The following is a 19,210-nucleotide window of genomic DNA, read 5'->3' as shown; positions in this document are numbered from 1 at the left end:
TGTTTTCAAGATGAACCAAATCCAACAAAAGTTGTTCGCGCACGAAGCACTTAGAAGCCAATGGTCGCCTGTTTTTTCGGAATAACTGGATATGTGGCCACAGTTCTATTACAGCAACTTAGAACAATCTATTTTGAACGGTACATCAGCAGTTGTTTGCCGAAAGAAATCATGGAAACCAATCGCAGAAGACGAATCTTTCTCCACCACGACAATGCGAGCTACCTCACATCAGTTCAAACGAAAGCGTTTTCGAACAGTCAAAACATCGAATTGACTGGTCATCCGTCCCACAATTCAACGATTTCTTCTTATTATACTCAATTAGAATGACAAAAAAAATTCGACAATTGGTTCAAAAGCATACAAGTGTATTGATCTTAATGGAGAATATTTTGGAAAATAATAAAGTCATATCCAATTATGAATACTTGTTTTTATTCGTCTATCTCAAAACATAAGTAGCACTCCTCGTAAAATAACAATTATTTTATTTTATTTATGAATTTTTCAAGACACAAATTATCATTACAATAGACTCGAGCATATTAATTGTAAATATTGCAACATAAGAGATAGAAGAGAAAAAACATCTTAAAATGAAATTTTGCCAGTCATATAACACATGAATGAAAGTGGGAAATCAAACTTTTAGTTTAGGAAGAATGATATAATACAGAATCGCGAAAGAAAAAGAGTATTTATTTTATCTATTTTTGTAAATTTTCTCCTTTTTTATTCATTCATTACTTCAAGAACACCTTCAAAGGCTTCATAGGAATTAAGATTTATATCTCTAGTAAATCTGGACGCATCTATATCAGTTCAAAGATGTCTGTTCCCATTTTTCATTACCTGCAAGTTTCTCTCAGTCCTCAATAAATATTCTTGAAAAATATAAAACAAATACAAAAAAAATTATTCAAATTGAGGTTATGTGCTCAATTGATATCTATAATATATAAAATCCCTAGCACAAGAAAAAAGCACATGGACTTCGTAATTTATAACATAATATAAAAATCCATTCAACAAATCAACGGTCCGAGAAAAAAACCTTCGAGCGGTTTCCATCATATGATTATTTTTGGGGAAATATAAAATCCATGCCCCATGGCACTACTGACCCTAACTATTTACTGGGGGCTTACAATAATGCACCAATCCATATATTTTACCAAAGTTGCTATCCCATTCTTTATTTGATTTTACCTCATAAACATTTCATTGGTAGAAGACAAACAGGAAAAATGGTTTTTAAAGATTTATGATGTAAATTAAGTAAATACAATAGGGTGTTCAGTTTAGACATTTTTTTTTTCGAAAAAGTTAAATTTTTTTAATGGCTATAACCATATTTTGTCTAAATTAAATTTTTTGATGAAACTGAATATAGACAATTTTTGACCTTACCAGAATCAAGAAACTCGTTTTTGTCCCAATGGAATTTTTAACTTGTAACTAGAAGAGCCAATTTAGAAACATAATGTATTTGACGAGTTAATTTTTTCCAAACTAAACCCAGAAAAGCTCAATTAATCTAAATTTGATTCTGAAATTAATTTTCTTTCCAAAATTGAACCAAGAAAAGTCAATTTTGGACCAAATTAGAATTCTAAAAGCCGTTTTAGGTCAAAATCCAATTATTTGAGAAATTAACAATTATTTAATACACATTTATTTTAATTTGTTTAACAAAGTAACAAAAGTGGTATGAATATCTGAAGGCAGAGACGTAATGAAATCTACATAATAATAAATAATAGATTATTTTTCTTACATAAGTTTTTTGAAACGCTCCAAAAATAATAAGAAAACGAAAAAGTATATTTCTCTGGAGATTTACCAGTTTGAGGGTAGCAGTTCAAGTATATTTTATTAAAAAAAAATAGCAAAAGCTATACCTAACAGTTTTCATACAAAACAAAATGCTACCTTTATAACAATACTTGAGATTGATTAAATTTAATTCTTCTACTCATGATTGTGATTTCAGTTCTAACAAGAAATATTTATCTTTTATTGTTGATAATTAAAAAATTATTATTAAAATGTAAAATTGACAAGTGTTTATTTTGTAATAAAAGATTTTGTAATGGCAATAATGTAAAAACGAATGCTGTAATTTTTTAAAAGTCGCTACTAAAATTTTTTTATATAGCATGCAAATTTAAGCAAACAAAAATCACACGTTATCTTTGTTAGGTAAATTATTTTCAAAATCCGATCTTAACTTTTATGAAAAAACATATTTATCTAAACGATTTATTTTAAAAAGATTCTCGAGTCCCATTTATTATTATTTAGAGATGATCGGTTAAGTATAATAATTTACAATAAATGTACAAATTAAAAAGTAATGTAGTATAAATAATTTGTAGATGAACTATGATCAAGTCCTCATTCAATAGAATTAAAATTGATTCCATAAAAAAACACCATTGTCCACTTATTTTTTTCTGTAACACTACAGAATTTTATTTTCGGCACGCCGTGACGTCATCAATTGCTATCTTGTTCTTGAACGTGATTTACCGATTCGCTACTAGGAGGCTCCACTTCCGATGGAGGTTGAAACGCAGCCGTGTACGGAAACAAAGCGTAGCATTTCTTTATAAATTCTTCTAATTGAGCATCGCAGTTACCCAAGTCGCCATTTCTAAGCGATTTCAATATATCTGTACATACCTGAAATTAAAAATATTTGAGAAACTAAATCTTTAAAATTTAGATTTATCGTTAACTACAAATAGGGATGGGTCAAATACTAGACACTAGATTCGATATCATACAAAATCCACAAAAGTCCTAAAATAGTATATTACATAACGAATTTGGGGCGAAATACACTTTCCAACGAGTTGTGTACACTATTTTTCCTACGACCACGTAAAAAATTCTACAAAAAACGTATTGTTTAGATAAGAAAGTCAATTAAACAAAATTACACATTTGTTGAAATGCATATAAACACGTGTGCTGAAAAGTTGAAAAATCCTACAAAATATTTTTTATTTTGTAATATTTTGTAATAGTAAAGATGACGAAACGAAAAGAATGATTATGAAATATTTTATAACTTAAAAACAGAAAAAGAACCAATAGAACAGTAAATTTTTTATATCTATATTAGATACTTAACAAGAACTAAATAACTATTAATGATTTTGTTTTACTTTTTTTCCGAGACATTAGAAAAATTAAATATAAAGTTGTTACTTTAACAATTACTAAATTGCAGTAGATTTTGTGATGTTGCATTATTGGTGGTATCCCTAACATATTTGTTTAATGCCTCTTGTTGCTGTATATATGAAGTACACAAACTTGCATTGTTTTTGGGTTATGCAGTGTCAGTATGTCGTTCAGCATTTTGTTGAACACTATGTTCAATGTTTTTATTTGCAACTTCTTTGTTTAATGTACTTGTGTGTGTAGCAAAATCTACTCCTGCATCTACCAAAATTGTATGAAATAAGTTACTTTCTTAGGTAAAAATGAGTAAGCAATTTATCGTTTTCATAAATGGTCGTAGGAAAATACTGACATAACCTCAAAAAATCATATTGTCTACTTCTTTAGTTTTCTTAAATTTAGCCTTATATTCGCATATTCCTTCTATCGTTCGAGACCATATATAACATAAGAAAAAGAAGCATTTCAAAACATGTAATTTTATTTTTTAGTACATGTTTGAAATAAGCTACTTTCTTAAGTAAAAATGATTGTGCAATATATCGTTTTCATAAGTGGTCGTGGGAAAATACTGACATAACCTCAAAAAATCATATTGTCTACTTCTTCAGTCTTCTTAAATTTGGCCTTTTACCTTTCGCCACTCAGCCAGATTTATATTCGCTTATTCCTTCTATCGTTCGAGACCATATATAACATAATAAAAAGAAGCATTTCATACATGTTTTGTTATTTTTTAGTACATGTTTGAAATAAGCTATTTTCTTAAGTAAAAATGAGTGTGGAATCAATCATTTTCAAGTGGTTGTAGGAAAATAAAAAACATTAATTTTCAAAATACAGAGAAAGAAGAAGAAATTATGAAAGAAAAACATAAAAAGGAAATGTCAGAGAGAAGACGGGATAGCTCCAAATTATATAAACTTGCTCTCATGAATAAATGGAAAACTCTAAATATTTCATGTTTTTAATATGTTTGGCATAAACAACCGAAAATGTTGAAAAAAAACTGGACAAAGAAATTAGAAAATGAATTGTAAGAAGTCAGATAGAAACTAAAAAAATGATGGAGAGTAAAACATCATTAAAAATGTAGAAGAAAAGTATAAAGAGATAAAAAATTGATACAGGAGTTGGAGACAAAAATAGAAATAACAAATTGTTAAAATAAGACAGTTGAAAAAATCAGATACAAGATGAGAACCTTCATTCGACCCCTGAGAGTCATAAGGATAAAATAGAAGTATATTTTGTTTTTTTGAATTATTCTGTATGCTTATTGTTCAAATTTTGAGATTGCAATATATTATATTCTATGAAATAAATACCTATAGTGGAACTACAAATATATTACCATATGTTAGCGCCAATTACACAATTAATAGCGGTGTTTTATTTTAAAAGAAGCTATTTAGAGCAAAGTTAAATTGCAATTTTTCAAACCATACTGATATTCATGCTGAACTCTCTATTTACACTATAATTACACCAACACTCACGACACACTTTTTGATAATCAAGTTATCGTCTTCAGAGACCTAATAACTGGATTACCTATTTTGTACTAAATTTTCCCACCAATGAGTCTTCTCCAGCGAAAAATAATTCCACCGGGAAAAGGGAGAAACTTTTATTCCTTAACTACTAAACTGTAGAGTGGATAATTAGGAATATCTCTTTGTCATATTTAAACTGTTCGTATATTCCCAAATCTTAATGCTTTCAAATGCATCCAATAATTGAATACATTTTTTTAACAATTTTACATTATTCACATTAATTTCATGATTATGACTGGCATTACTCGATTTATCGGTCCGTACATATTTTAAATGAGTTACTGTGCTTACTGAACACACTGTTTACACTACGAAACGAGCTCTAGACAGTGTAATTGTGAGTGTTGGTTTAGTGGTAGTGTAAATAGTGTGTTCAGTAAACGAGCAAAGATTTATTCAATTTCTCGGCTCCTGAAATTCATCAGCTTCAATTTTTTCTGTTAACATTATAACTTGAGTCTCTGAAGACGATAATTTGGTTATCGAAGCGCGCTTCAGACAGTTTAATCATGAGTGTTGGTGTAGTGGTGTATAAATAGTGTGTTCAGTAAACGATCATAGATTTATTCAATTTCTTCCAATTTCTCGACTTCTGAAATTTATCAGTTCCAATTTTTTCTGTTAACATTATAACTTCAGTCTCTGAAGACAATAATTTGGTTATCGAAACGCGTTTCAGACAGTGTAATTGTGAGTATTGGTGTAGTGGTAGTGTAAACAGTGTATTCAGTGAGAATACCACCAACGATTGCAGAAATTCCAATTTAGTAACAAAAGAGGAATAAACCGTTTGAGTGATGTACTTTGATTTATCATTTTACCACGCAAAGTTTTTATTTTTCAAATATCAAACAAAGCATTGATTTATAAAAATAAGCATGATCAATATTTAAGATTATAATTATTTTATAATATTATAAATAATTCGCTTGATTATTTAGTTGACTAATTCCATTATTAGTTTGTTAGACTTTAGTAAAATATTATTTCATTCCTTTGGACATTTCACATTTGCCCACTATACAAAGCAGACTTTTGAATGTTTTATAAAGTAGATTTGTTTGTAGATTAATAATATAATTATGCCTAAGAAAATTATTATAAAAATATTCGACTTACTTCAATATTTACATCATGATATTTATTGTCCAGACTAGTAACCAAACTTATGGCTTCACTTTGCTTCTTACTATCTAAGCGGTACATCACTTTTGCGCCTTCTAGCACAGCTTTTAGACTATTCGAATTTTTTTCCAAAAATTCCTTATTTAAACTAATGGCATCCTTGCCTTCAAAATAAACTTTGGTCTCTTGCGTTATCACTTGTTCTACGTTGAGGTCCCACGAGCCTTTGTTTTTTTGTACAAATTGGTGAAAACGTATTAAACAGCTGTGTAATTTTGGATTTGTCGAATCGACTTTGTAGGCGCGTTTTAGTGATTGTAACATCAGAAGAGCTTTTTCTAAAATAAAATAAAAACAAATAGAATCATCCTATATACGAGATATTAACAAAATACATTTTCAAAGACATATAAAACTAATGTATTTGATATGAGATAGCTCTGAAGATATCATTTCATATTCTGGAAGTATTCAGTCCTGGAAGTACTCATAGTAAAAGCATTTTGTATTATGTGTTATTGTAACACACACATCCGCTATGGCCAAGTTCATGATGAAAAATAGACTCCGATTGGTAATTGATGTGTTATTCTTCCATGACCTGTCCAAACAAATAATTCTAATCAAACTTCACAATTGTTCCATTCATCCCATTTAAATTTAATCCCAAGTTCACAAAATTACAAAGTTTGGGTATCTCAAGAGCAATGTCAACAGTTCCCATTACAGTCTTAGATGCGCTGCTAGCCTGCCTCCCCTTCACTTTATAGCTAAAAAGATCCATTCAACAGTACCCACAGGATAAACCAGACAAAAAATTAAAGTCAAGGAATCTCACAGGTCCCCTAAAGATTCTACAATTGCTATAACTAGAAAGTGGTGTCAAGCCAATGCACCGATTGCGTAGCATGATGGACATACACATTCCATTTGAAATGGAGGTCAATCGTAAGTCAACAAAGATCTTCTTCAAGCTTGAAATGCATCACTCTAGTATACAGATATTTCGAAGGTAGCGAGATGAGCTAGATTGGGCACTGGAAAAATCATTCACAATTTTTTAAATAGATTTACTAACAATGAATATGTGAGATCAATTGTGTTCGTTGGAAACCTTTCCAGAAGCACATTTACATTCTCTTCAATATCTAAACGGCCATGATACCCTGAAAATGATTGAGTGCATGCCCAAGCTAGCGCGAGTGTGCAAACAAACTCTATAAGCATTAGCTAAGAGAAACAAAATGATCCTTATGTTATTACTGTGCCACTGGAACATACCAGGCAATGAGGAAGCAGAGCAATAAAAAAAGTAGCAACGAACAGATCGCTAATGTGACCCCATGAGATGTCACATCAATAACGAACAGAAATAGAAATACTCCAGGGTTAAGACAATTCAAAAGATTCATAATCACATTACCAGCTCCTCGTGTTACCTTAGAACCATCTGCATACTAGAGTGATGCATTTCGAGCTTGTAGAAGATCTTTTTTGATTTATGATTGAGAGTTATTGATTACCACTTTGAATGGAATGTGTATGTCCATCATGCTATGCAATCGGTTCATGGGCTTGACACCACTTTCTAGTTATAGCAATTCAAACAATGTAATAAGTTTCTCCAAGTAATACTGTAATTTTGAAGGTTGTGTATTGTCCCAGAACAGTTGAAAATGACAACCTAACCATGAACGTGTTTTTAAGCGAATCCAAAGAAAAACCAAAAGCCAACTTTGGTTGCATGTTGACGAAAATGAATCCTTAAGGAACTGGGTGGATTTTCTTAAGTGATTCGGGTACATCCTCGGGATTATCGCAGCAAAATGAAACATTGCCCCAGAATTCTTATGTGACAGTATGAAAATATTTATTTTTTGAAAAATGTATAGTTTTCAGACGAAGCACATTTTCGGAGAATGTAAATGGTAACATAAATCGATTTTTGGATTTTTTCAGACCAGATGAGCTTCAAGAAATTCCCTTACATAGTGCGAAAGTGGGTGTTTAGTGTGCAATTTCTGGTCATTGTCCCGTTTATTATTGAAGAGAATGGTAGTAGTCAAGTCACACTTTATCAACAAAGGTACATACAACATACTTTATCTATGATCTTCGTTAATTCTGTCGTGCACGTAATTTGGCATTTCGAAACCAATTTTTTCAGGAACATTTTCTAACCAGAGCCCTTTTACAATTTACTGAGTCACTTTATCCTTCATATTCTCCACACCTCACATCTCCAGACACATACATGGGCATGGCTAAACACATCCCAAAACATCAATGAATTGAAACATGCCGTTAGAGCAAGCTCTAAATTAATATCATTATTTTCAAACTTATTCGGGTACGAGTAAATCATCAAAATGATTTATTGTTCAACATGCAACTTACTTTTTCTATAATATACTTCAAATGCCATTAAATGCGTTTCTATCCTGTCTTTGGCTAAAGTTTGTAGAGGTTGTAGAAATTTTATAGCTTGTTCTAAGGGATCATCGACCTAAAAATACAAATTTTGATAAAATCTAGTAACAGAATATTCTACGCTCATACCAAATATACTTTATACGATACGATCCAGAATAGACTTTCCAAACAAAATTTTAACTGCGTTCACGATCGTATACAGAGTGTTCCACTACGAGTTAAAAATATCTGTACAATATTACAAAATACTTATAATAAAATCATGAAAATTTCTACATTTGGATTTGCGGATACGATTTTTTTAACTAAAATATTTTAAAAGATGACGGTATAACCGGAAGTCGACTGTAACTTTTTTATATAAAATAGAACGCCCTGTATATTAATACATTTTTGAAATCTACTTAACATTTTAGTATACTTTTTTCGAAAAATGCATACTTATTGAGTTATAAATTTTTTTTGTAAAAAATTTGACCATTGCAGACCCTTATAAATTATTTTTTTTAACTAGGATACCCTTAAAGATATGAAAATGGTTTCTATTCGGTTGCTTTTAGCAAGGTCAGACGTATTTGAATCTATATTGAAAAATTTTTCATTTTATATAGGGTGTGTATAAAAAGTGTTCAAAATTTAACTTCTTAAATATCAAATTTCTTTATTTTTTGTTAAACAGAACCACCCGGTTTTTTCTATTTTAATGCATTAAGGCGTTAACAGTCAATTGTTGATACTTTCGAAAATCGTAAGTAAGTAAAAGTATCAACAATTTACTGTTAACCCCTGAATGGATTAAAATAGATAAATCCGGGTGGTTCTATTTAAAAAAATAAAGAAATTTGATATTCATTAAGTTAAACTTTAAACACTTTTTATCACCATCCTGTTAAGAATGAAAAATTTTTCAACATAGATTCAAATATGCTTGACCTTGCTAAAAGCAACCGAACAGAAACCATTTTCATATCTTCGAGGGTATCCTCGTAAAAAAATAATTTATAAGGGTCTGCAAGGGTCAAATTTTTTACAAAAAATTAATAACTCAAAAAGTATGCATTATATGTAAAAAGTCGTATCCGAAAACCCAAACGTAGAAATTTTCATGATTCTACTTCAAGTATTTTGTCCTATATACAAATAATTTTAACTCGTCGTAGGACACCCTGTATATTTTTAGTGATTAATGATTTTTTGTAGTTACTGTGATAAATATTGCTAAAAGTACCTTCTGGCATAAAACACCTTATACCATGTTATACAACAATAAACTAATTAAAAACTTTTTAAATAACTTACTACCTCCCAAACTTTGTTTGGAATGATAATGATATGTGGTCCAATTTTTTTGGCCAAGCAACAACAATGAACATGTTTGGAAAAAACATTGCCAGAGATAGGCAGCAACTGGTTTGTATTGAAGAATTTGATTTAATAGAACGCCATCTAATAATAACCACTAAAATATGAGTTCTATAATAAAAACCGTTAGGTAGGAAAAAATAAACTTCTCAACTCAATCCTTCAGGTTATTATCTCTCATATCATCATCATTTTTTTTTTCATTTTCATAGGTAAGTCTATAATTACTACTACGATAAGCTCCTTAGTTTTCAACAAACGACTAAATAATATAAAAAACATAATCAGAATCAAATTATAAACCATCATTCTGTTTTCTCTTACTTTATACCACAGGCATTTTCTGTGGAATCTATCTGTTGGGTTGTAACATGCCATTTGACTTGTTGCGTTTTAAACATTTTGAATATTCCTTTTTTTCTTGTATTCGGGCACAGTATTCACTTTCGAATTATTTATTCTAACCATTGCATTCGAGAAATTCAATAAAACCTCGAAATGTATTCGAAATCGTTCTTTACCTATTTACACTTCAATCAAAATTAAATTTTAATAAATTTGTGGTGATTTTATTTTTAATATTCGCTGCTAAGTTTTTCCTTCCTTTTTTATCATTGTACTGTATTCGTATTCTCTATTTATTTGGTGAACAGAACGAATAGAATAGAACAGATTCCAGTTTGGTTATATGTTAAAAAATATTAATTCAATTTTCTCATATGTTAGAGCATAAGTTTCGTTTTATTCAAATCTATTCTTTCCACTCGTTCTTTCGTTCGAAATTTCCATCTGTGTTCCCGTTTCCTTGTTCATTATATTTTTTTGGGAGTTTCCACAACAACCACCAGATTACAAATTCTACTTCAACTCTAACATCTGGAAATCCAGTTGAGAGCTGCAACCATCCCGGATTTCCATAGCTAAGTTCCAGTCTTATCTTTAATATATAGACAAGTCTGAGTTGCTTATATACTTTAACTGAGGCCGAATACCACTTCCTGAGGAAGAGACTCCTGTCGGGGATTTAAGGTTAAGTTATTGATCTCAACGATTCCTTTTGGTATGGATCTTTTTTTTAATTCAGTTTAACGTGCCTCAACAGCGCTATTCATTGGCACATAAAAATAATCATAAGATACTCGTACATAAGTTAAATAAAGGACTGTTACAAAATCTATTACGAGTAAGTTTTGTGTGGTTCATGCGTAGTCTTCTTATTGTCACAGCTTCTCTCCTATTCAAAAAGTTTAGGGAAAGGTGAGAAGTAGATGCTGGTGCTCTAGTACTCTTGTTCCATATATCGCGCCAAGATTTTTGCATGAGGTTAGTCTTCAGATCATTCGCAAGATGTACTGAAGGATTCTTTATGGCTTTTTTGGCATGGCGATCTGCAGATTAGTTACCAGCAGTTCCAGTGTGCGATGGAAGCCAGATGAGAGAGAATGTAATATCAAGAGCAATGAGAGTTTGTTAGATGTCATGAATGTTTTGGACTATTGTATGGTCAGTGAATAAGGTTGAGATTGACTGTGTGGATGAAAGAAAGTCAGTACATATGACGATATGTTTATGGGGAGGAGAGATAAATTCGAAAGCTTGAAGGATACTGTATAGTTCACAGACACCGGATTCAGCGTTGGAGGCATCCGTATAGTGAATTAGGTCGATTAAGGATTTTATATGCAGAATTTCTAGGGGATTCATGTTTATTGTAAATGGTAAGTGAGGTATCTACTATGGGAATAATTTTGGTCCAAGGAGGAGAAGAAGGTGAAGAAAGTGGAAAGGTGTAAGAGAGGTTGGTATTTTGGAGTAGAGGTGCGAGCAATTGAAGGATTTAATTTGTAATTGTTCGTGAGTTAGTAGGTACGGGCATGGTGGTAAGTAACTAATGGATAAGATTAGAAGATACTTTAGCAGCATATGACAGGAGAAGAGATTGTCGTCTTAAGGACAGTGGTGGCTCATTAACTTCAGCATTAACATTAGTGGCGAGGCTTGAGCGAAAGCCACCAAGGCAGAGCCGAAGATCGGTGTTGTGTACAGAGTTCAATAAGACAGATTTAGACTTGGAAGCGGACATATAGATAAAACAGCCATAGTCAAGTTTTGAGCGTATGAGTGCTCTGTAAACTCTCAGCAGTATAGTTTCATTTAAGCCCCATTGGCTGAGGGTTTTAATTATGTTCAGCCTCTTTAGGCAAATGCCTTTTACATCATGAATATGGTGATTCCAGTTCGAGAATCATAAGTCATACTAAGGATTTTGCACTGATTCATAGGGGAGGAGAGTTTGGATCTTTGTTGTTTCCGATAATTTTGAAAAGTTTCTTCAGGAATAACTTTTATTTCTGACTGAATTTTCAGCTTAAGTTGCCATACCTGGGCTGTTTAGGTACATAGCTTGAAAATTGATTACTTTCCAATACCTTGTCATTGCCTTCTATTCTTACATTATCTTTCTTGGTTCTTCTATTATTTTGCAGATTACCTTTGGGCTGTTCCTACTTTTTGGGTGTGTTCTTGTTGTTCTAGTAACATTGCATATGTCGTAGTGACCATTTTTCTTCCAGGGTTGATCACCTTCAATCTTTCTATGGATTCTCAGTGTTTTACACACGTCATTATTTTTTTGATTAATTTACTTCTTTATATCTAAGAATATGGATAAAAAATAATAAAGAGACGACTAATTTGATAATATTTACGTAATAATCTTACTCTGGCGAGTTTATCCGGAATTAGTTCGTCAAGTTGTGGAGCGTCAGGTTCACAATCTGCTTGCTGTCGGGATTTGTGATGCTGATCCCTCTTAACTTGAGCTTCTCGAGCCTGGGCGCTTTCTTGTTCTGCCTTTTTCTTCGCTTTCCTTTGTTTATTCCTTAATTTTTTTAATTCCGAAGGTGCGAGATTCTCTGAAAAAACAAACAATCATATTAGTACGAGTGCGAATTATTTTAATAAAGACTGAAATCGTTCATTTTCACCCCTTTTTTGAAACTTATTCTATATCAAAATAGACCTAAAACCAAGACAATTTATCCAGACAACATATAAAAAGGTTTAAGAAGTAAAAAGTTGGAGAAAATAATTTTTATTTTAATATCTTTATTGTGCCTTGATAAAAATAACATGATGAAAGAAATACATGAGTAATTACCTAAATAATTTGAATAAAGGACGAAAAAAAAACTAAAAAAAATATTGGGTAAATATTTACTTTTCAACCCCCACTTCGGAGGGGGTTGAAAGTTTAGGGGATGGTAGACCCCTACCATCCCCTAGTGTGTGTCCCCTTACAAATATCAAGAAATTAGCAATCCATCACCCTTAGAAATAAAGTTTGGGGGGTTAGGTTAGGTAATATTGTCATCTGGAAGTAATATTAAATCTATCTCCATCTCTTGCATGCATAAATACGTATAATAGTAATAGTCCGGTCAATTTAGACATTCGAAGTTACATAAATTCACACGGTGAGTTTTATAATAAAAATACGTTGGACGAAAATTGTAGATCATAAAATTATCTACAAAAAACGTATCAATACTTTTTTTCCTACATCTGTGTGTGTAGTTAACTGATAACTGCTTAATAATTTTTTTGAAATATTCAAAATCTAGAGGTCTACAAGCACAGAAAAACTATAACGCCTGAAACTAAAGTAATTAAAATAAGAGGTAGATTGAATTCTAAATTTTAAATTTCCGCTCAAAATCAAATGCGAAACATTTATAAAAATCTGTATCTGGTTGAGGATCTGAAATCAGCTGATATGTGATCTGATCTAGGATCATGTCAAGTCCTTAACTTTTATGTGATTTATTCATTTTCTCCTTTCTTCCTGGGAAAAATATTTTTCATTTTGTTCCGCTTTCGTACTGTATTGATATATTTGATAAAATCAAAAACAATAACTTTTAAAAAGTTCTAACTATACTAATATTTTAAACGTAACGAGATGAAATATACTAAATGTATCATAATACAATATCGTTCTAATAATTCAATTAATGACATTGTAGAATTCTTCAATTGTGCAATATGTCCTTTCTTGAAGAACTGCGTCGTCGATATTCGGAACTTACTAAATCTATTTGTTGCTTATAATTCTAAAGATACATAGATGATAATTTTTTAGCATGAAGGTTCTAACAGGTCAGAAGTCGGTTGGGCACTTAACATCTTATGGCATTACCCAATGCTTGGACTTTCAGTTAAATTGTAAACAGACAGATTTCAATATAAATAGAGTAGGATGAGTTGCAATTTTGTATTTTCAATACAATGTGAAGGTATGAAGTACATTATAAATAAATTGAAATAAATGAATGTAAATAAAGAAAAAGTTAGATTTTGGCATAAACGTCAGGAATAACGGATTTTTGCTCTGAGGTAATTGCATCCTTCATATTAGATAACTAAATAAAACACTCAAAGTTTTAGTAAATGAATTTATTAGAAATATTAAATAAAGTAACAATAATAACTACACTTTTTATGAAATTGTTGATATAAAATTATAATAATTATAGACTGAGCGTTTAAAAAAATGATCAAAAACTACAAGTAGTACGGTCCTGTATATATTCCTTGTGCATTTTACAACTACAACATTGTTAGTGGGAAATTCGAATGGCCAACAAATTGAGTAAACTTATTCTAATTTTAAAACTTTTTTAAATTCTCAAAATGTTTGTTAAAAAGTATGATAGTGTTGCTTCGGAACATTATTCACATTCTAATATTTTTGTTTTCTGGAAATTATTTTTATTATAACCAGTACCCGACCCATTTGGACTGTGTTATCAAGAAAAATATTCAAAGTAGCTCTTAATTTTGACCACTATTAAAACATCTACTATAAATAAAAACGTTGATTATTATTGGTTATTCATTATTCTTTTAGTTGTTGAATATTGGAAATCAAACCACAATCCACACAAATATTTCAATATTCACCTTTTATCAAAAATATAATCTACTGTGAATAGACCCTGAAAAATATACGACAATTTTTTGCATCAGTCTTAAACCATCTTATTATATATAATAATATATAATATTATTGTTGTTCTAGTTTTCGAATTTTTTCATTAATGTTAGCTAGGGACCAACAATTTCATAAAACATTATTCTTCATAACGGTAGCTGGATCAACGCTACCGAAACGTTGACATAAAAAAGATTGTGTATTGATTTACAAAAAAAAAACCAGAAAGAATATACCATAAGAAACATACAAAATATATTGGTTGTTCAGTATTGCTGAATTATTGATAATTTATCATTTTTTTTTAGTTTATCTAGTTTTTAATGAACTTGAAAAAGTTTTAGAATATTTGAAAATCTAAGTTCGCAATAATAAATTGAAAATGTATTGCCTATGACTAGAACAGATTGCATTTGTTGCATACCACTCGGGAAGAATTTTTTACATTTTTCCATCAATTTTCTTTTTCAATTTTTATCTGAAATTTTCCTTATATTTTTGTCGAAGCTATTAAGTACTATCATGGTGAAATTTTTCAATAATGTTGTTGGAGTTTTCAATGCATACTTATCATTTAAATAATAATTCTTATAGAATATAAGAAGCTCTTGTCCACTGTTTATGTCATCAGAAGCTTCTAAACTGACATTACAGTCTTTGCAATTAAAGCGATTTAAACATTTTTTAATTAAATAACCCCCAAAATATACTACAAAACAATTTTTGAATGTACCTCGGAAGAAATTGAATTGGTGGATGAATCCGTTTGTTCTGATGATGATTCTTCTTCAACACTTAATGAAGCGAGTGCATCATTGTCATCTTTTGGTAAAAGCAGTATATTATCATTATCATCTAGTTGACTGCCTGCATTACCAATTCTAGGTGGCCTCATTAAATTGGCAACAATATTTATTTTAAATGCAGCTCGAAATGCTTTCACTGTTGGGTTTCTGTTATACACTCCTCTTTGACGATAAACAGAAAATTGATTTTCAAGTGGATCTTGAATTAGTCTGCCTGTGAATAAATAATTGAAACCTTCATTTTTTTGATCACTTGAAAATTGTTCAACGGAGTTAATGATGAGAAGAAAACCATTAAAGCTATCAGGTCTGGTCAAATTTCCCTTTTTTCCAACTTTGTATAGATTTTCCAATAAATCACATCCTGAGCTTAAAGCTGCTAGCACTTCTGGATTTGTACCGCTCAGAACACGATTACAGGGTTTTGTTGAATGTAAATATGTCATCAGAACATCAGAATACATTTCTTCTCGTAAGGAAGCATCGTATCCGCCTTTAAAGTTAGGTGCATCAAAATTATTTTATTGAATCCAGGTTTGCAACGGAAGTTGGCAACCCGTGATTTCACTGTTGATATTGCTGGCAAAATAAACCCTTTTTGTCGCAAATATCTGTGTGTTTTAGGTCCTTTATAAAATAATGACAGGGCAGTTTTCTTTTCATACAGTAACTATGGGGATTTCATCTTATGTCGTAATTGCATATTCACAAGAGAGTTTGAAAAATTCGTCAGAGTTCCTTCTCCATACAAAATGGTAGCATTGGTTAGTTCCTTTCTCAACCGTTCATTTTCTTCTTGCAATGACTGCTTCCTACCTCCAAATCCCATAGAACAAGATGGAAGGTTATGTGTAACACTTTCAACCACTCTTCATCTTCATGGTTACTAATAGAACTATCTGTCATGTCAATGTGTCTGGAATGAATCGGGGCAATAAAATCACTATTTGAATATGTTTGTGGATGTGAGGAACCATTCAATTGGATTAGTTGCTCATTCAAATTTTCCCTATCCGATTCACTTTCTGAACCTTCATCATTTTTGTAACGGAATGGTACAGCAGCAGTTTGCAATCTTTTAGATGGACTAATATTATCACTGAAATGTTTGCTGCAGATCAGCTTATTTCCTTGTGATTTCTGGCTTAGGTTTGCCAAAATAGCATTACCTGAAATAAGGAACATCAATGTTAACATACATATTTATTGCAATGGTTATGGTAAAATATTTTTTTATGTTCAAAAACTTATTTCATTTCAATAACGGGCATAAATGGAATAACAACTAGTAGTACCCTTATTTGGAATTTCCCTAATTGTATCTTATATCATCGACGGAATAACAGCATTATCCCGAATTGTGTTGAGATAATTCTATACCTGTGTATCATTCTCAAAAACAACTACACATCATTGAAATTTCTTGGTATGCACAACACAACGGTAAAAATACTCTCATACTTATCTTTAATAAGGGTTTAAAATCAAACAAAAAAGACCATTCAAAAGAATTTAACAAAACCAGAAATAAAAAATATACAAATAAGTATATACGTACCAAAGATATTTAAATTATCTGATTTTAATATAATTATATTGATTGGCTTTGTATTGAAAGTTACGGATCAATGCAAAAATTTTGATAAAACCAATAAATAAAAAAAAATCTTTCTAATAAAGAAAAAAAATTTGTCCTATCAACTACTACTAAAATACCTACTTATAGTCGTTTTGTCAGTTTTATCATTGTGTGAAGATATTTATACAATGGCCTCATTCTTACATATAAATGTACCAAATAACCCAGGACCAGTCTTAGTTTCACATTGGAGAGCCAAAAGTTATAATAATCGAAAATATTATTTATTTTATTATCTATTTATAATTTTTAGATTGACCACAAATACTATAGAAATATTAAAACTGAGCTCATTGTTGAGTTAAATATAATTATATTACTACTGGTACTAATTTAACAAAATGATTTTATTCACAAATCTGTTAAAGGTAAATCAAGCATGAGTCATATATTTTTGAAATTATAACCTATTAAAGTGCAATACAAAAAATATACACCATTAAAAATATATCCAAGGCATCATATTTAAAAAAGTTATAACGTTACAAAGAAGACACCAACTACTTAAGTTGAAAATATAAATTGCGCTTCTCCAGAATTTTTTATACGTAATTAAATTAAATAGGTTGTTTCTATTATCACTGTAGGAAGTTATGGATAGGTAAATCGTGAAATAAATAACTAACATCAATATTTGTTGGGATGATAAATTCATTCATAATGTGCGACTGGAAAAATGTACTTGAGGAGCTTGTTGCTACCTTCAACTTTCAGAAACTATATGTTACAATGAGACCATAAATGCTTACAATATCATCCGTTATAATAAAATTGAAACTAAAATTCATTTTTATTGAAAGTATTCAACAATCAGAAGATGGTATATGGCATTACTATATTCTTACCCTTAATAGATAAGAGAACAAAAAGAACAATAGACAAAAATGATGATTATATAATGGAGGGAAATTACATTGGTTATAAAAGTTCTTTTTTATATCGAAAACACCAGGTAATGTTCAAAGTAAAGCTCTCAGTTCATTTTTTGACAAAATCAAAACTAGTATCTACGACAGAAATGTTTTTAAGAATAATCATTAGTGATGTTAGCTATTCGAGATAAAAGTGTGCTATATCGTTAAAATTGACTAATAATTATAATAAGCATATCCTCATTAAAAACCTATAAGTTTGCCTCGTGACGGCACGAAACGTCGAATATTATAATAACCATATTATAATATGTGATAAAGAAACAGTCTATATACATTTGAACAGGTGAAATTTTTGCCTTATTGATAGGATAATTTCCAAATATAAACACACAGACACACTACCTTATTATTATGTGCTTAGTTCATAAACATAAAAAAATAACAAAAAATACTATTTCAATTTTTGTGAAATATTAAAGTTCAGTCCTTTGTATTCGGTTAGTTATGTTTATGTATAAGTTTGAAATATTTTTAAAAATGTTTCATTCTATTCTGTTTGTCTTTACTATAAAGGTGGCTTCTACGTTTAAATTTAGGCATGATTCAAGTACTTTTGATAAGTTTATAAGATTGAATGGATTTGGAATTTGTAGTAAATCATTGTACTCGTATAATATGCAATGCGACCATAATACAAATAAACTCATTATCAGAAAAAACTATTGGACGAATTATCTTTTATTTGACGATAATTAAATACCTACTTATGTTTAGTATTGAACATTTGTAAACAGTCATTTATTCACATTCACTATTTTTTATTTCTTTATGAAAAATAATTGTCTTAAAAATAACTCACCCGAGTGTATGATCCATTTTTGACATCTGGTAGGGTCATTCACAGGAAATCAGTATTTTAATTGTAGGATCTGATCTCTTACTTAGTCCACACTTATTTCCAGCCATTTCTAAAAAATTGAAAAGAAGTGATTATTTGTTATATAAATACATTTTAGTAAGTAGTTCGCTAAATTTACAGTTTTTTTTTTCGAAATTGTAAACTGTAGCATTTATACACCTAGCGCCTCTTGTAATTTGAATATATTAACTAAGAGAGTAATGATGTATATTAATTGTAATAATATCCACTTACCTTAAAAATGAAATATATATCAAGTTCAAAGATTCTCAAATAAAAAAATAATCCAAATGCAACGAAACTC

General features: G+C 30.3%; 1 protein-coding gene across 1 annotated transcript in view; it reads right to left on the bottom strand.

Moving 5' to 3' along the window:
* Positions 1-1,662: 1,662 nt before the first annotated feature.
* The window catches only part of LOC130903929 (N-alpha-acetyltransferase 16, NatA auxiliary subunit), a 156,919-nt gene continuing 139,371 nt past the window's right edge, over positions 1,663-19,210 (bottom strand). The window contains exons 9-12 of the mRNA XM_057816324.1: positions 12,396-12,589; positions 8,277-8,385; positions 5,874-6,217; positions 1,663-2,688 (exon numbers count right to left, since the gene is read on the bottom strand). Of these exons, the coding sequence (XP_057672307.1) occupies positions 2,503-2,688; positions 5,874-6,217; positions 8,277-8,385; positions 12,396-12,589 (833 nt within the window). The 3' untranslated portion in view covers positions 1,663-2,502. The remainder of the gene's footprint in view (positions 2,689-5,873; positions 6,218-8,276; positions 8,386-12,395; positions 12,590-19,210) is intronic.

This window comes from Diorhabda carinulata, chromosome 2 (genome assembly GCF_026250575.1).
Source record: "Diorhabda carinulata isolate Delta chromosome 2, icDioCari1.1, whole genome shotgun sequence".
Lineage (NCBI taxonomy): Eukaryota > Metazoa > Arthropoda > Insecta > Coleoptera > Chrysomelidae > Diorhabda > Diorhabda carinulata.
This window is presented reverse-complemented; position numbering and strand designations above follow the sequence as displayed.